This window comes from Trachinotus anak, unplaced genomic scaffold (assembly GCF_046630095.1).
Source record: "Trachinotus anak isolate AG129_WGS33_773 ecotype Australia unplaced genomic scaffold, CSIRO_AGI_Tana_v1 ptg000007l, whole genome shotgun sequence".
Classification (NCBI taxonomy): Eukaryota; Metazoa; Chordata; class Actinopteri; order Carangiformes; family Carangidae; genus Trachinotus; species Trachinotus anak.
The window spans coordinates 24,480,005-24,496,788 of NW_027273858.1; the positions used below are offsets into that span (position 1 = coordinate 24,480,005).

Below are 16,784 nucleotides of genomic sequence, written 5' to 3' on the forward strand. Positions count from 1 at the left end.
TTTAAGGTTTGCCTACGGTCGTTAGAAGAAGTTATGAAGCACTTATGGATCAAAAACTTGGCACACAATCTTTCTTATACAAATGCTGTTTAAATAATTAGCTTATTTTGGGTCTTCTATACTTGACAACATGTGGAAAAAGAATTTAAAACTATTGAAGCTGCAAACTGTCATATGCTGAGGCTTTTCTCACATATTTGTGCAAAGTTTTTGGAGACCCAACTGCATGAAAGGAAACTGGTTATAATAAGCATCTGCTGATGGAGATCAATTTGACCTGGGCACTGTTTATTAATCCTGTAAGTGCTGACGTTGTCTGTCACACCACCCTCAGAGGTGGTGTGGTCCACATTCAGAGACATTCTTTTAGCAGTGTAAACACAGTTGTGTCCTGGGCCACACTGACAGGACCACTTACTTAACTGACATCCTCTACCTTACATTTATCAAAGGTATATGTCAGGTAACCCTAAGGTGGAATTTATGACCTCATGATGCACTTACGAGTCATATTTTTGTGAGCATGTCCCTGATTTGTTAATATCTGGTGCACACATGCACAAGGATGCAAATGCATGAGTGTGAAGTGACACAGTGCTGTCAGGCTGATCCACTGTTGGTGGCAGTAACAATGCAAAATGCAACCAAAAGCCAATAGCTATGGATGTAGGCAGGTTTCAAAATACTTAAAAATGGCTTTTCAGATGTTTTATAAGAAAACACACAGGAAAACACTGAATGTAAAGCTAACTTCATTTGTTTACAGGAAACATGGTGCACAAAAACCAAAATAACACAAAAAACCCACAACCATCAATATTCATTAATGAGGAGGGAGAAGAATTTTGAGGTCACATCACATGCAGTTGTCAAATAAGGATTGTTGTCCGGCATCCAAGTGATATGGATGAACATGGATACATAGAAACAGGAATTTACTATGAATCAGAGTACCAAAGCCTCATTCAGCCAATACCAGCCAACCAGTGGAACTTGTACCTTGCTTGACACTGACATTTAGGAGCACGTCCAATCACATTATAGCCATTCTGACCAGATGAATGAACAGATCTGACAATCTGTGGCTGCAGACTGCACAAAACTTCACACAGTGGTGAATGCCACAGTGCAATCAGAATATAGTTTATATATGTGTATCTTGCAGGTAATATGTATGTGTGTGTGTTTGCAGGCCCAGCAGCTGCTGTCAGCCTGTCAGGAAAAGATTGATGTGTCCAACACGGAGGGCTACGAACTCTTTATCACCCAGCTCAAAGAGGGCCTGAAGAATACCTCACACGAAACAGCAGCCAATCACAAAGTGGCCAAGGTGAGTCTGACAGTTGCACAAAAGGTGCTTATATCTTGTTGTGACAACCTGTATGAACAAAGGACCCATATCAGCTGTGCAGTGGTGACATATCAGGGATTTTAAATGTCACTGCCACTGTTTCAGTGTGTAGGGCGCCATGTGAGAGGAGGCTGGCAGAGAAAACTAAAGATGGCTCCACACTATGGGTTCATTCAGGCTAATTCATTATCTCTCTCCCTGTGCCTTTGGTTTCTTCTTCTCCCTCAGCGCAGAGCAGGTGGGGTTAGAGCTGTCTGAGATCTAAAGCTTTCTGACATGACCACTGATGCAGTGCTTTAGTCAATCTGGGTATTGTGAAGCTTGTGTTTAATAACTCTTGACACTGGTGGGTTGAAGTCAGTGGTGATTTTACAGGGTATAGTTTGTGGTGGTGTTGGATGAGATTACATATACAGGTTCTGTGGTCCTGGGTTCTACCCCCTTTATTTAAGGTAAAAAGCAGAAATACTGACAAATAATTCAAGCAATGTGATGATATCAAGATTTCATGCTCCGATTATTGTGACAAAATTATTACAGTAAATTATCTTGGTAACTACAACTTAAATTGTGTTAGCAGGCAGACATGAACACGAGTCACACAAGCAGAAGCAACAATCAGTACACACCTGCAAACTACAGTCACCACTTTAGTGTCTACCAGGACATCAGGTCCTTCATATGAACATGGGGGTGAGAGTGAGTCAGTGTTTACATTTTGAACTGTCCTGGTCACAAAGAGAGTAAATTGCTGGAACAGTAATCAGGTAAACTTGCGCTCTCTAAGTCTGATGTCAGTAAATAACAGTAGGCTAATGCTAAGTGTTCGCTTATACTGCAGCACTCTATAGTCTGTCTGTCTCTCTGACTGAGCTGGACGGTGCATCTCTGTCTGTCTCACCACCCACCTCTGTGACTTTGAGCCTGACGGAGTTCACAGTGAAATACAGCTGCTTATTCTGTTAATGCTAACAGGCAGCAGTGTGTCTAAACTGCAGCAGGAAAGATGACAGTGTGTGAACATGTGTTCATGAAACTGGTGCTTCCCTGTGTGAGGACCAATCTAGACAATATACGAGTGTGATGGCTCCTCATCATTTAAAAACAAGACAGTGGAAACTAAGTGGACTGACTTACTGTGCACCTGTCAAGCAGCTGCTACCACTGGTTTTTTGTGAAGTTGGCCGTCTCATGAGGACGTCCTCTGTCTGTGTAGGTCTGCAGGGCTGAAACTGACTCATGAGTGCAGTCTTAAGGCGTCCAGTTTCCTCTTTGTCATTACCATCTAGTTAATATTAGAAAAGTAATGTATGGCCACAGTGGATGGAGCTGTGAACAAACCAAACTTCTGATGAAGGTAGCATTGCAGTGATACTTACACTAATGACATGGACAGAAATAATCAGTGGTGGAGTGAAACTGGTACATCAGCACACTTCCAATACAATAAGGAGAAGCTATCAATAAAGGATTTTCCATTGCAGTGGAGTCATGCTGAGGCTGAGGCTGTGAGAGGTTGTGAGTGGTCAAGCTGCACTGGTATGGTGTGTTTTTTTCACTGTACCGCACAGCAAGGTAAAGTTGTTTATCATGATTGTGTGTTGTAGGTGTAAGAGCCTGTCGCCTGCTCTCACAGTGTGTCTGGATGTAGTATTCCTCCCTGCAGTATTTAAACCTTCTGCTGAAGATGTCGACATCTGGTTGATGTGACCCGTTTTTATTGAAGATTATGAAGCTCTGCTAAATCAGCAGAGCAAAGTGGGCTCATGGAAAACCCACAATGGTGAAAGGTGTGAGAGCCAATGTCAAAGTGTGTGGGTAGCTTTCGAAACCCCCTCCACCATATGTTCCAAAACATTCACACTGGCTGATATGACTTTAAATCAATGTCATGATTATTTCAAACTTTGACCTCGATTATGATTAATGATCTATCACTGTGGTGTTCATTGATCTCTCTTTATATTATTTCGGTGTGATTGTGTCCAAGTGATTAAACTAACTTGTGGTGTTACCTTTGGTATCCATCCATGTTGCATTCACCGCCAATCAGGAGGTGAGGCAGGTGTCTGCATCAGTGTTTCCAAAGTTTCTGTTTCTGTCTGTCCAGCACCACTAAAACTGGTCCAATTTCTGAAAGTCTCTGTTTCAGGGCCTGAAAACTCTGGAGTTCTGTGGACGTAGCTAAAGAGATGAGTTTAAAACCAGAATGCATCAGTGTGGACGGAGCCTGAGGCTCAGTGTTTGTGTCGTCCATATCACCAGCTTCACTTTGACTTAGCTGGATAGGGCGGAGCCACGTGACTGAACATGAGGTCGTGTTTTCTAAAGGGACAGTTCATGAACACTGGGAGGTTCTGAATATGGGTTTTGATGTTGTGTGCAGTCCATCTCAACACTATGAATGTATCCCTGGAGAGACTCCATTATCTCAGTAATAGTTTTATCAAGGTGACAAGTGTTTGGAAATCACTGCAAAATGTATTTACATTCAGAAACTGAAGTCTGTCATTGAGGGAAAGGGTCTGAATACTTTCTGAGGCCACTGTGGCTGAAGCCTGCTGCAGTCAAATCCAGGGTCACACATCAGTGTCAGTGTTCATTTAATCTTTGTGTTGGCAGTATGATGTATGGAAATGTTGAGCCTAGCTAAGCACAAACATTGGAAACTTTTTGAGCAGGATCAGAAAAGAAAAAATGGCACTCTTCAAATTCAGTTTCTTGACAAACAGCAGCCTGTCAAGTCTTGTACTCTGTGTTAGGAAGGAGGCTCCCTCGGCTCTAGCACTGTTACTTCTGCTTCTGTTTTCTCCTTTAGCATAATGAGTTAGTGTCAGATGAAGTGACTTTGAGTACTCCAGACACAGTTTTCCTAAGCAGTCACAACTTGTGAATAGTTTGAGTAAAATTCCTGGTTATTAGGAACACTTCAAATCAACAACAGTCATGTTGACAACATGTAGGTCATGTTGTCAACATGACTGTTGTTGATTTGTGTGTATACGGTGTGTGATTGTGGTCCTGGGCCAGTGCAGCTGATGGAGGAGCTCCGCTGGTTGTTGGAAAAGGTCAGCCAATCATCAGCCAGTACACTCTCTCTGTCTTATTTCATTTAGCCTTTTTCTCTTGGACCACACAAGCATGTTGGGAAGTCAATCAGAGGAGTTCACTGACGCTTCCTTATATCCAGTTCTGCGGGAAGTAGGTCACTGCAGCACCAAGCTAGTAATACTCCTGCTTGCTGTCTACTGTCCAGGGCCTTTTCCTGGGGCTGCCCCAGGTACCCCCCACAGTCACCTGGTTGTCTGAGTGATGGATTTCATTTGTACCTGTCCTGCTGAGCTCTTGTTCAGAATTACTCTCATTTAAATAATCACACGGAGCTACAATGTGAAAATGCAAAGAAGTGTGATCAGCATCTAAAATCACAGCTTGGTTTGTGAGTCACGGTTGTCAGTTGTGCATCTATTTGTTTCTTTGTTTGTCTTTACGCTTCTCTCTTTTTGTAAGTTTGGTCTTTATGGTAAATGGACGAGTGTTCCGTGGGTGGGGAATCTAAAGAGCCTCAGCAGTGATTTCACTGTGGCCCATAAGGGTGAACATTTATTGATCACCGTGTGAATCTCACAGTGCAACTCTACACAACCCTGCTGATACAAACACACAATATGTTTGTACATGATGTGTGACTGAAAATGTAAATTAGCATTTCTTTCTAATATTATAAATGATTGCAGTCATTGCCGTCAGTTTACATGCAGTAAGAAAAAAAGCATAAAGGAATCTAACAATTTTCACATCTTATACACAGACCACTGTGTGCAGAACTTTGTGTTATCTTGATGAATATTTGTCATAGTTACTAAAACATATATTCTGTATTTTATTAAAGTATACAGTATATCCAATTAATACTTGCCTTTACTACAGTTTAAACTGCAGTAAAATGACTGCATCTTTTTACAAACACCAAAAAAATGTAGCCACAGACCTGCTGTAAAAATTTAAACCTTTAACATCTTCCTTTGTGTTCAGAGTGTGGACTCATGCTGCATGCTCTCATGTGCAGCTTCTCCAGCTCTAACTAACATGAAGTTAAGAGTCCTTCAGTAATCTCATCAATGGCTCAGTGGATATCTCATCTACCACCGAGCCTCTGTTTTAGGGGGTTCAGTCCCCAGCTTCTGGAGGCTTCAGTAGCTGCACGAGCTTTCAGTCTTCACACTGCTGTTTCTTCAGGAGATGCACATTCTAGTTCCTGTATTTTCCTCTGTCTTTTTTCTGTATGCTCTGGTAGTCTTGCACGCTATGTACCTGAATGCCAATAGCGCTGGAGCTTTGTGGTCACTGATGTCACTGACAGTTTACCAGTATGACCAGTAGAGGAGGAATCCATCCCCTCCCATCCTTTTTTTTTTTTCACCATAATGACCAGACTTAGAAAAAAGGTTGAAGCACAAAGACAATTTGAGGAACTCAGATGAAAAGCGGTGACTGACAAACTAAAAAACAGACGCTGCTGCTGTGATTTTAGCTGTGATCATGTTTCTTTATTTTCACATTGTAGCTCTTTGTCATATTTTTTAATGATTCAGGTCGGCTCAGCTCACTCATGTGGAGTCAGAGCTGGAAGAGTCTCTGTTGTGATGTAGTTTCCTTGTTTGTGGGTGTTATAGTTTCTCAGTAAACTATTACAACACTGAACAAAGTGGATCAGACAAAGACCTTCTGTTGACAGTGTTGACAGACTGAAGAGCAAACAGTGTTTTCTGTTTGATAGATTGTGAGTCAGATTTAGATTCTGCTGGGGACTGAGCCATGATTTCAGTTCTTGGGATATTTGAGGATGAAAAGAAATGAAAGTAAAAACCACCTGAAGGTTCAGCAGGTTTGGGCTTCCTGCAGACTTTATCTGTTGGTCTCCAGTGCTATTTTTTTTATGTAGTATTATGACTGCAGATACTAACATACTGACTACCACATAGATGGTTATCGCTGCAGATATGAGCCCATACCCAGTGGAGACCTCACTGGTGTTATTAAGTTATTGCTTTTGTTCACATATTGACTATTTACTGACTGTTTGGCTGGAGCAGAACAAATTATGACCATGAGCGACCGTTTGTTTTATCAAAAATACATTCAATATATTGATGACTCACTGTACTTTGTAGTTCCGCACTTGTCACTTTAAAGTACATTTTGAATTGTGAACTTTGTGTATGTTACACCCTGAACTTGTACTTCTGTCTTTCTTTTCTACCTTTGGCCTTTCTGTCCACACTAAACCAGCTTTTTCATTTTTCAGCCAAAACTGAACGTTCAACTGTATAAACCTGAAGATCTTTAGTCAGAGTCACATCATGTTTGTGGGGTGATGTGGTCATGAACAGAGACGAGTTTCAAAGCTGACTAGAGTGAAGAGTGTAATGCACAAATAGCAGCAGCACTTCTCAGTTGTCCCTTCCCTTGTGTGAATGTGTGACCAAGGAGAGTTTTGAACATGGTTCCACTTGCAGCTGTGTAATAGCAATAATCTGTGTGCACTGAAATTAACACACACCAGCGTCTGCTTAAGACAGTTTGATGCACGGTGGTACGTTTGTGGTCAGTTTTCATTTCTCTTCTCTGACCCTCTGCCTCGTTTCTTTCAGTGGGCGACAGTCACCTTCCATCTCCCCCACCATGTGCTGAAGCTGGTGGCCAGCGCTATTGTCAGTGAGCTGAAGAAAATCAACCAGAACGTGGCTGCCTTGTCTGTGGCCTCATCCATCATGGACAGGCTCTCCTACCTCTTGTCAAGTGCCAGGCCTGAGCTCGGGGTGGGCCCGGGGCGCTCTGTGGACAGGTGAGCGAGTAGTGACACAAAACAGGAAGAATCAAACAACTGAGCAGGTGAACACCAGGATTCTTGTTCTGGAGTTTTTTAACTGTGAGGTTTTTAAACTGTGAGACCAGGGTTGAGATGATGAGTTTGTTTTCCAATCTCACAGAAAGTAACTGATGACTTTGTCGTCTCAAATTATTGAGTGTGCACAAATGATTGGTGGAGGCAGACCCCCCCCACCCCCCCCCCAACTCTGAGTCCGGTTCTGTTGGAGGTTTCTTCCTGTTAAAAGGGAGTTTTTCCTCCTCCCTGTCACCAAGTGATGCTCTTTGTGGGAGCTGTTGGTTTCTCTCTATAATAAAGGTCTTGACCTTACCCTGTAAAGTACCTTCAGATAATGTATATTATGATTTGGCGCTATACAAATAAATTTAATTTAATTGAAATGACTAAATGATGCAGTGACACTGTCCCTGATGTTAATGTGATGCACAATAAATCTAAATGAGCCGTTTGTTGTTTCCTTCACAAGCTGCATTTAAAAAGAATTTTAGTGTGATCTATGTTCTTCTATGCTACACATATGACGACAAAACAGGTGCAGTGACACATCCGTCACCATCGGCATGTCTCTAAAACGTGTTGCTTTCTGCAGATCCCTGATGTACAGTGAAGCCAACAGGAGGGAGACGTTTACATCATGGCCACACGCTGGGTACAGGTGGGCTCAGCCTGATCCGATGGCTCAAGCAGGTTTCTACCACCAGGTGGGTTCAAGGAGAACTCGTATCAGCCACATTGTCTCTCCATATACAGTATACTAAATTCACATCTCTGTTGACTCTTATACACATTCACCACATGAGCGTGAAGTCAAAGGGCTGTTTGCCTGCTCAGATTTGCTGTTTCAGGTCACTGCAAGATTGTTCAGTCAGAGGGAGAAACATTGCTTTATGTAACAGACTGTAACCATGGAAACAGCTCTTGTTCAAACCCATGGTCTTCGGTGTCATGCCAACAACCTAAAGCTGTCGTAAGTTGTTCTCAATCATCAGCGGCTGATCAAACCAAAAATAAATGTAAATGTTGCCATTAGCATAACACGATATCTCAAAAATGCCCTGAGGGAATTTCTTTTGATTAGAATTTGCTTGTCAGACGTAAAAGGTCAAGGTCACTGACATCACAAAACACATTATTGGCCCTAACTCAGGAACAAAGACACCCTTATACCTTTTATTAAATTCCTTCAAAATCTTCACCCAATAATCCACAAAGATAGAGTAAAGACATCTTTGTATTTTTTGATAAAAATCAAACACTGAAATCTCTCATTTATTAAAATCTTCAGAGGGGGTAGAGTCTGGACTTGGGCTGGACCACCTAAAGACAGTCAGAGACTGGTCCTGAAGACTCTCCAGTGTTGTCTTGAATGTTTGCATCAGGTCATTGGTGTAAATATGCTGCACTTCTACAGTGCTTTTCTGCAATGGAAGACACATTCACACGTTCAGTTCTACAGAGAATCCACTGGACTTTATGGTAATTGTGGGACCTTGTGTGTGCACTGCTCTGAACGATGCCCAGTTGATAAGATTTGCCACAGGTGGACGACCATTGAGTTCTGGACACATCTCAAGGAAAATTAAAGCAAACAGGAATCAGCTGACCACAGTCTGGAGCCACAACAAAGAGTCTGAAAACATTTTTAGATAAGAGATTTCAGTTTTTGGTTTTTTTTAAATTTGCAAAAATCTGTAAAAACATGTTTTAACTTTCACAAAACTTTCTCCATTTCATATTAAATGTACAGCAGAAAGTGAAGAGGTCTGAATGTTCTCTGTGTTAGAACTCTGATGATCCTGCCATCTCTCCACAGCCTGCCTCAACAGGGGATGACAGAGCCATGTGTTTCACCTGCAGTGTGTGTCTGGTCTGTTGGGAACCTACAGACGAGCCATGGTGAGTGAAGATCATTACTTACTCAGCTGCTCGTGTCAGAAACACAGAGCTATAGCCTGTTACTGAAATGTTTCTCCTCACGTCTGTAATGATCAACGTTTCTCCACCAACCCCAGGTCAGAACATGAGCGACATTCTCCCAATTGTCCATTTGTAAAGGGCGAGCACACACAGAACGTCCCGCTGTCAGTGACACTGGCGACCAGCCCCGCCCAGTTTCCCAACAGCCCCGACAGTTCGGATAAGATCGCCTGCTACGGCTTTGGCAGCTGCCCGCAGTTCCTGGCTGCTGCTACCAAGAGGGGCAAGATGTGCATCTGGGACGTCTCCAAAATGATGAAGGTCAGATCACTGAACTGTGAGCAGTATCATCTCTCCTGTGTTTCACATTCAAAGCTGTAGGTGTCAGACATGAAATGTCAGTATTGACCCCACAGTAACGTGTATGTGATGAACAGGTGCACTTGAAGTTTGACATCAACCCGTATGACCCTGCCATCCTGAGGCAGCTGATCCTGTGTGGTGGAGAGCAGAGCCAGCAGACTCTTACCGAGTCCCGGAGACCAACTCTGGCCTGGCTAGAGGAGTCCTCCTCCTGCTCTGACCTTCCCAAGCTCGAGGGAGACAGGTGACACACACACACACACACACACACACACACACACACACACACACACACACACACACACTCATACTTGTACTTCTATCTTTGTGAGGACACTCATTGACATAATGCATTCCCTAGCCCCTAGCCTCACTCTGTTAGTAAAATACTTTTTTTGGTCCTTACTATGTAGCAAGTACAAGTGTACACACACACACACATACACACACATACACCAACCCTCACAAGCACAGCCACAGGATGCACCTGAACACCGATTACAGCCAGTGTGTGTTGAATATCTATATACAGTATACATATAGAGTACATATACACATATTGCAGTTCTATCAACAGGGTTGTCTGCTCATAGTGCTATATACCTCAGTTTGACATCAGGAAGAACATGTAAATAAAACAAACAAGCTCAAGGTGCAACACAACAACAAATCCTGGAGGCGGTGGTTGCTATAGTGTAAAGCAGGGTAGGTTGAGGTTCAACAACCTGAACTACAGAACAGCAGTGTAATAACCCTACAAGGGTTCTATCAAACTCAAAGAGAAGAAGAAGGCACCACAGTAAACAATGACAACAACTGGCAGGATGGCACCATGTCCACCATGACTGGTGTGTGGAGATGGAAATTCCTGTGCAGAGTGTCTCTGTAAAGCTGTGTGTTGTTGTTATGGTAATCAGTCCCACCAAATAGACAGGTTCTTCTAGTAATAGTTGTTGTATTGTTTAGTGCTACAGAGGTGTTGTCACTGTTCTGTCAGCTCTGACTGGTTAATGACCATCAAAGGTGACAGTCACGTATTTGGAATAGTTCCTCCTCTGTTCTGAAACAGATCAGGTCTGTTCAGAGCAGAGTGGCTGATCCAGGAAGTAAAAGCGGTAAAATAAATGCAAGAAACAGCAGGTGAGCTGTTATAGATCCAGATCTCTTGACAGTGAGTTATGTCAGGTGATGATGATAATTTCAGTTTCATACAGCATTAAACAGTTACTGTATAACTCCTCATACTGTGACACACAGTTCCCAGTTTGTGTTGTATCATGTTGGTCATGTGTTCTGTTCCAGTGATGACCAGCTGGAGGATTCAGACAGTGATGAGCATTCCCGATCAGAGTCAATAACAGGTACGACAGCCTCAGCTTTAACTGGCATCTTTAACTTGTGAATGAGCCACATCTGTGTGAATGTGATTATGTTTTGCAGCGTCCTTATTGAAACAGTGTTTTCCATCCCTGGTGGTATGTTACAGTGTTGAAAGGAAAAACTCAGACCTCTCTCGTACTTCTGTTTCAGGCCAGCCGTCTCAGTGGGAGAGCATGGATGTGAGCCTGGGGGTGACGGCGCTGAGTGTGCTCCAGCAGCCAGAGAAGCTCCAGTGGGAGGTGGTCGCCAGTGTGCTGGAGGATACGGTCAAGGACCTGGAGGAGCTGGGTGCCAACCCCTCACTGAACCAAGCCAAGGCCCACAGCCAGGCCAAAACAAAGGACAAGGTTCCTGACCACCACAACATTCCCTTCCCCTGCCTGCTGGCTGGAGGCCTGCTCAGCTATCGCTCTGCATCCAGTACCCCTGTGGCTGGTCCCCCATCCATAGCCCCAACTACAACACGCAGGACCACAGAAGGACCCCTAAGGACTCAGGGCCCTGAGCCCTTCCAACCTGGGGCTCTAACAGACCAGGGTCCCATGGAAATAGAGACCTGCAACCCCCAGACTGCAGCCCAGCAGCAAGGCTTCTCTAATCTAGCAGGTTCCCAATCTCCAAGCCCCTCCTCTCTGCAGCCTGTGCGCAGGACTATACCCGTGCTGCTGCTGTACAGTATCAGAGAGGTAGATGACAAGTCCTCAGGGCAGGTGTTTGCTCAGATGAACAACATTATGAGTAAGGGGCTCCATGAGGAGGGTTTCACTGTACCACAGATCATCGAGATGGAGTTTGACACACACGAGCAGCTTCTCCTTCAGGATCCTCCAATCACATACATTCAACAGTTTGCTGATGCAGCAACTAATCTGGCAGGGTTAGATGGTCACATGGACAAATGGAGCACACTGGCTGCAGCGACTGTCTCCGCTCCGCCTCGACCTGGAGCACTGGTGCAGTGCTTGAGGCTGCCCAAACAGCTGGAGGATGAGAATCTTTATGTGGACTCGATCACTCCCTGCTGGGATGGTGTGCACCTCCTGGTCGGCCTGCAGCCGTGTGGCACCGAATCTCTGAGTGCTACAAACCAAGTGGAAGCGCTCAACAACCTCAACCGCCTGCACTCTGCCCTCTGCAGTCAGCGCAAAGGAGACCCCCTACACCCAGTGGCCAATGGAGTGGAAGGCCACCACCCAGGGGAGTCGCCGCCTCAGACACCCCTCATCCTGCCCCCAGGAGACCAGCAGCAGCAGAGGTCCTCGGGTTCTGGGAGTGGAGGGGGCTATCTTGCGCTCTACAAGCTTAACTACTCGACCCGTATTGTCACCTTGGACGAGGAACCCGTGAAGGTGCAGCAGATCTGGGACCCTTGTGATGCAATCACCTCTCTTATATTGCTTCCTCCAGATGTGCTCGATAGCAGGGAGGATGACAGTGAAGAAGCTTCTGAGGAGCCTCTCCCCTCTGCTCCAAAAAATGGCTTGTCTGGCTTTGGAATGGGACCAGCAGGTTCTGCTGGCTCTGGATCTGGGACTGCATGTGGAGCAGCCACAACCAGCAGCAGTGCTACTGTCACTAGTTCCTCCACCTCTGCCTCCAGCCCCAAAGACTGCAAGCGGTTGGAGGTGGCAGGCCTGGGCCACCTGGTGGTGACCACACGGGCTGGGTACATTATGATTCTGGACCTGTCCACGTTAGAGGTCCTGGCTAAGGTGGAGCCGCCTAAGAAGGAGGGGTCAGCAGAGGAGACAGACCCATTTGTATCAGTTACCTATTGCTCTGGGACCGATCGCCTTTGTGCCTGCACCAAAGGTAAGTGTTTTGCTTCTGGACCTGTCTGCCTGCAGACAGCAGCGCTGTTGGCTAAGGAATGGACAGGTCGGCTTTAACGTGCTCCATTCCCATTGGTTCATCACTGATGATGTAAATGTTCAGTTTGATGTTAAGAAAGGCTCAGTAACAGAAGGCTCATCCCCTAAAAACAGCAGGAAATGAGTTTTTTAACTCGTGTTATTCAGACAGGAGGAAGCAGAGCATTAGTCAGGGAATAATCCACATGTGGTGCTCAGTCAGTGTGTGTGGCAGCAGGTGACTGCAGTGGATGGTCATGGTGATTTAGGAACATGTCACTACTGTGTTGTATTAGTTTGTGGTCAGGCTTCAGACACACATTTTATTAGGGTCAACTTTCTTTTTCAGACATTTGTTGACAACAAAATATAAAATAATATCAGTGCTGTGTGTTTTTTCTGTGTCCTTTGTCGCAATCACAATTAAACTATCAAATTACTGCCAGTGTCCATGAACATATTTACTGGTACTGAATGAAGTAATGCTGATATCATAATAAACCAAGATTGATTTTATTCTGTCCACATTGGGTTTAACAAGTGATTTCTGCTTCCTGCTGTCCAAAATGTTTTCTCAACACATTGTTATGCTGATTAATGTGACATTGACTATATGTTGTGGTGGTTCAGCACCTGCAGGTAGATGATCTGTGTCTGTGGGTGTTCATTTTGTCTCTGCTCTCCTCTGAAGGCGGAGAACTTCATTTCCTTCAAATTGGAGGTGTGTGTGATGATATAGATGATGGAGACATGTTTATTGATGGCCCCCTTTCTAAAGGGGCTGAACTGCTGCTCGAGGGGGCCAAGCCCTCCTCCAACCCTTCTAGCCCAGGGATCACAGGTAGACCTGACACAATGGCACATTATACCACATGGTCTGATGATGAACCACATGACAATGCTGAGTTCCTCTGTGACATTGTTGTGATGCTCCACCCATGTTCCCTGACAGGAGTGGACCTCCTGGTGGACCAGCCGCTAACCACGGAGAGCCTGATGTCGCTGGTGGAGCTGACGCGCTTCGAGACATTGACCCCCCGCTTCTCAGCCACAGTGCCGCCGTGTTGGGTGGAGGTGCAGCAAGAGCAGCAACAGCGACGCCACCCGCAGCATCTTCACCAGCAACATCACGGGGATGCAGCCCAGCACACTCGCACCTGGAAGCTTCAGAGTGATAGGTAGTGATGTCATTCACTGCATCCATGACAACGTTACACTTCCTGTTTGCCTCCTCTCAACCCCCAAATTATGGCAACTGCAATTTTCCCTCAAATAGAAGTGAGACATTCCATTAACATGAAACTTTTTATCAGTATTCCTTGACATAACCAAGGCTCAGAGTGTCACACTGACAGGGGTCTCAGATTCCTGGAGGAGTTGCAGGGAGTGTGTTGGCAGTTTTCTTAATTTCATCCCTGTCAAAAAACCTTTGAACATCTAAGCATTTGATGCCCTGTGTTCTTCTTGCAGCTCCAGCTGGGACGAGCATGTGTTTGAGCTGGTCCTGCCGAAAGCCTGCATGGTGGGTCATGTGGACTTCAAGTTTGTCCTGAATGCCAACATCGTCAACATTCCTCAGATCCAGGTCACTCTACTGAAGAACAAAGCACCTGGGCTGGGGAAAGTCAGCGGTGAGGACGATGAATCTGATTCTGTTCCTCACACATGAAAACCTGGGACTGCAGATTGTTCTCTGAACAGGGAGATCACATGTGGTGTTTTGTCTGTCCAATATCAGCTAAACTACGCTGTGATGCTTGGAATGGCTGCAGCAGCTTCTTCATGTGTTTGGTTCTCACCAGGTTGAACTGAAAAACTGTCTGTGTCTGAATGTTGTTTTGTCACATGTTGAACAGAGACGGCGGTGGACAGACAGATCTCCTTCCCCCTCTCCAATGTCCTCCATGCCAATGGGGAGAGGAATGGCCAGCCTGTCCTGCATGACTTCACAGAGGACATCCAGTTCATGGACATAGAGGAGACATCAGGTAAAGAATTCATCCTAAATTCAACCTTATCCTGCTGGAAAAATGTATTTTTAACTCATTAAGATTAGTGCACACGTCAGAACTGACAAAAAATGTACCAACAAGGACCCGATCAATGCTGCATGCATCTTTAATTTTAGATTAGTTTTATATTGAGTTCATAAATCAGACAGTTGTTCTCATTTTCACTCAGCTGTCATTGTTTTTGTGCTGCACATCATTAATGAATGTTATTAGTACTGGAGGACACAGTTGGACCTGATGCTTCCTAACAATGAATTAAACACCTTTGATTCTAATTCATGGTCTCTGGTCTTTGATCAGCTGTGTTTGATTAGAAACAGGAAGGACTGTCAGTGACATCACATAGCACTTAACACTGATGTCAGATGTTTCCTGCTCCATCTTTCAGGGCAGAAGGTTTTGAAGCTGTTGAACATGTTTACTATCTACCCTGAGTTAAACGGTGGTTGGTGGGTTTATTGTAGGCTCCATGCTGTGTCCATTCCTAGAGGACCACAAGGAGGACATCCTGTGTGGTCCCGTGTGGCTGGCCAGTGGCCTGGACCTCTCTGGCCATGCAGGCATGCTCAGCCTCACCAGCCCCAAACTGGTTAAAGGTAACAACAGTGCTGTCTATGTGTGTGTGTGTGCGTGCGTGCGTGCGTGTGCACATGCATGCGCGTGCGTGCGCGTGCGTGCACGTTCAGGTTCAGAATCCTCCATGAAGCTGTGAGAGCATCAGTGTACCTCAGTTGTGCTGTTCCTCCTTCTCTTGCAGGCATGGCTGGAGGGAAGTACCGCTCCTTCCTAGTTCACATTAAAGCAGTGAGTGACAAGGGCATGGAGGACAGCGCCCGGCCCCTGGTCAGAATGCCCAGCGCCAAGCCCCAGGGCTCCAAATCTCACTCACTGTCCACCCTGCTGCAGCGGGCTCAGGCCTCCAAGGTACAGATTCAGTCTTTCGTTCTGTTTCTACTGCAGGGGAAACTGTACGTACTATACACAAGATAGACACATTTTAGTTTTGACTGGACTGTCCTAAAACTGTTAATGTCACTGACTGAACATAAGACACACCGAGCAGAGAGAGCAGGGAGGGAGAGAGAGAAGTCATCTGTAACAAGGCTTTGTACTTATGTCCAGCTGTGACCAGTTGTACATATCAAACGGAGGAGTCAGGCATAAAGACCTGCCTCCGATAAAAGTCTGTGACCTTCTGGAGTTAAAAGAAAATAAAAGCCAAACTATTGTGGATCCAGCTCTGTGTGAGAGACAAAATAAGAAGGTGGTCTGTCTCAGGGCTCATTATATGACTGTAATAAAGGCAAAAGCCAGAAAAAATGACTTTAAAATAAAGAAAGATAGTCTCTTCTAACTTTCCCTCTGAGTGATCAATTTAGAAGTAAATCCAGCTGAAATCACAGCTCAGACTTTGTCTTTCATTTATGTGTTTGGTGTTTCTGTCAGACGACATCATGGTTATAAAATCAGGATTTGACCATAAGTTTTCCAGACATGTACTAGGTTTCAACCTAGTTAGAGGTAGATTATTATTATTATTTTTTTAATAATATTTTGATTAATTTTCCAATAACAAACGAACACACATACCATACAGCACAAAACTTCACAAATCTTTGCCAGATTGGAGGGAAAAAGAAAAGAGAAGAAAAAGAAAATGAAAAAAAAATGTACATGGGTGACATCAGCACATATTGGGATCGTATTATCATCTTATCTACATCATTATTTGCATTAGGGTCATGTCAAAGGAAGAGATTCAACAGCCTATGACTTAGATGTGAAGACAAAGTATGGACGCCCTTTCTGTAATAAATCAACAACATTATTGGGAAGTTGATCAAGAAGGGGCTGCCATATATTATGAAAGACATTGCTGTTACCTTTCAAAATAGCACTGAGATGTTCCGTAGGAAAAACCTTAAATGATTCTCTGTACCATTGTGTAATTGAGGGAGGCTTCTCCTGAATCCACTGGAACAGAATACATCGCCTTGCTAGAAGCAGAAGTTTACATT

The 16,784-nt window shown here is 44.5% G+C and overlaps 1 protein-coding gene across 7 annotated transcripts in view; it reads left to right on the top strand.

Moving 5' to 3' along the window:
• The window catches only part of birc6 (baculoviral IAP repeat containing 6), a 108,827-nt gene that overhangs the window by 7,564 nt on the left and 84,479 nt on the right, over positions 1 to 16,784 (top strand). For all 7 annotated transcript variants that reach the window (XM_071481548.1, XM_071481550.1, XM_071481553.1 and 4 more), the window contains exons 3-16: positions 1,193 to 1,330; positions 7,006 to 7,199; positions 7,834 to 7,945; positions 9,058 to 9,140; positions 9,257 to 9,482; positions 9,599 to 9,768; positions 10,827 to 10,885; positions 11,055 to 12,716; positions 13,446 to 13,595; positions 13,707 to 13,932; positions 14,225 to 14,385; positions 14,611 to 14,742; positions 15,231 to 15,362; positions 15,524 to 15,690. In XM_071481548.1, the coding sequence (XP_071337649.1) occupies positions 1,193 to 1,330; positions 7,006 to 7,199; positions 7,834 to 7,945; positions 9,058 to 9,140; positions 9,257 to 9,482; positions 9,599 to 9,768; positions 10,827 to 10,885; positions 11,055 to 12,716; positions 13,446 to 13,595; positions 13,707 to 13,932; positions 14,225 to 14,385; positions 14,611 to 14,742; positions 15,231 to 15,362; positions 15,524 to 15,690 (3,612 nt within the window). The remainder of the gene's footprint in view (positions 1 to 1,192; positions 1,331 to 7,005; positions 7,200 to 7,833; positions 7,946 to 9,057; positions 9,141 to 9,256; positions 9,483 to 9,598; positions 9,769 to 10,826; positions 10,886 to 11,054; positions 12,717 to 13,445; positions 13,596 to 13,706; positions 13,933 to 14,224; positions 14,386 to 14,610; positions 14,743 to 15,230; positions 15,363 to 15,523; positions 15,691 to 16,784) is intronic.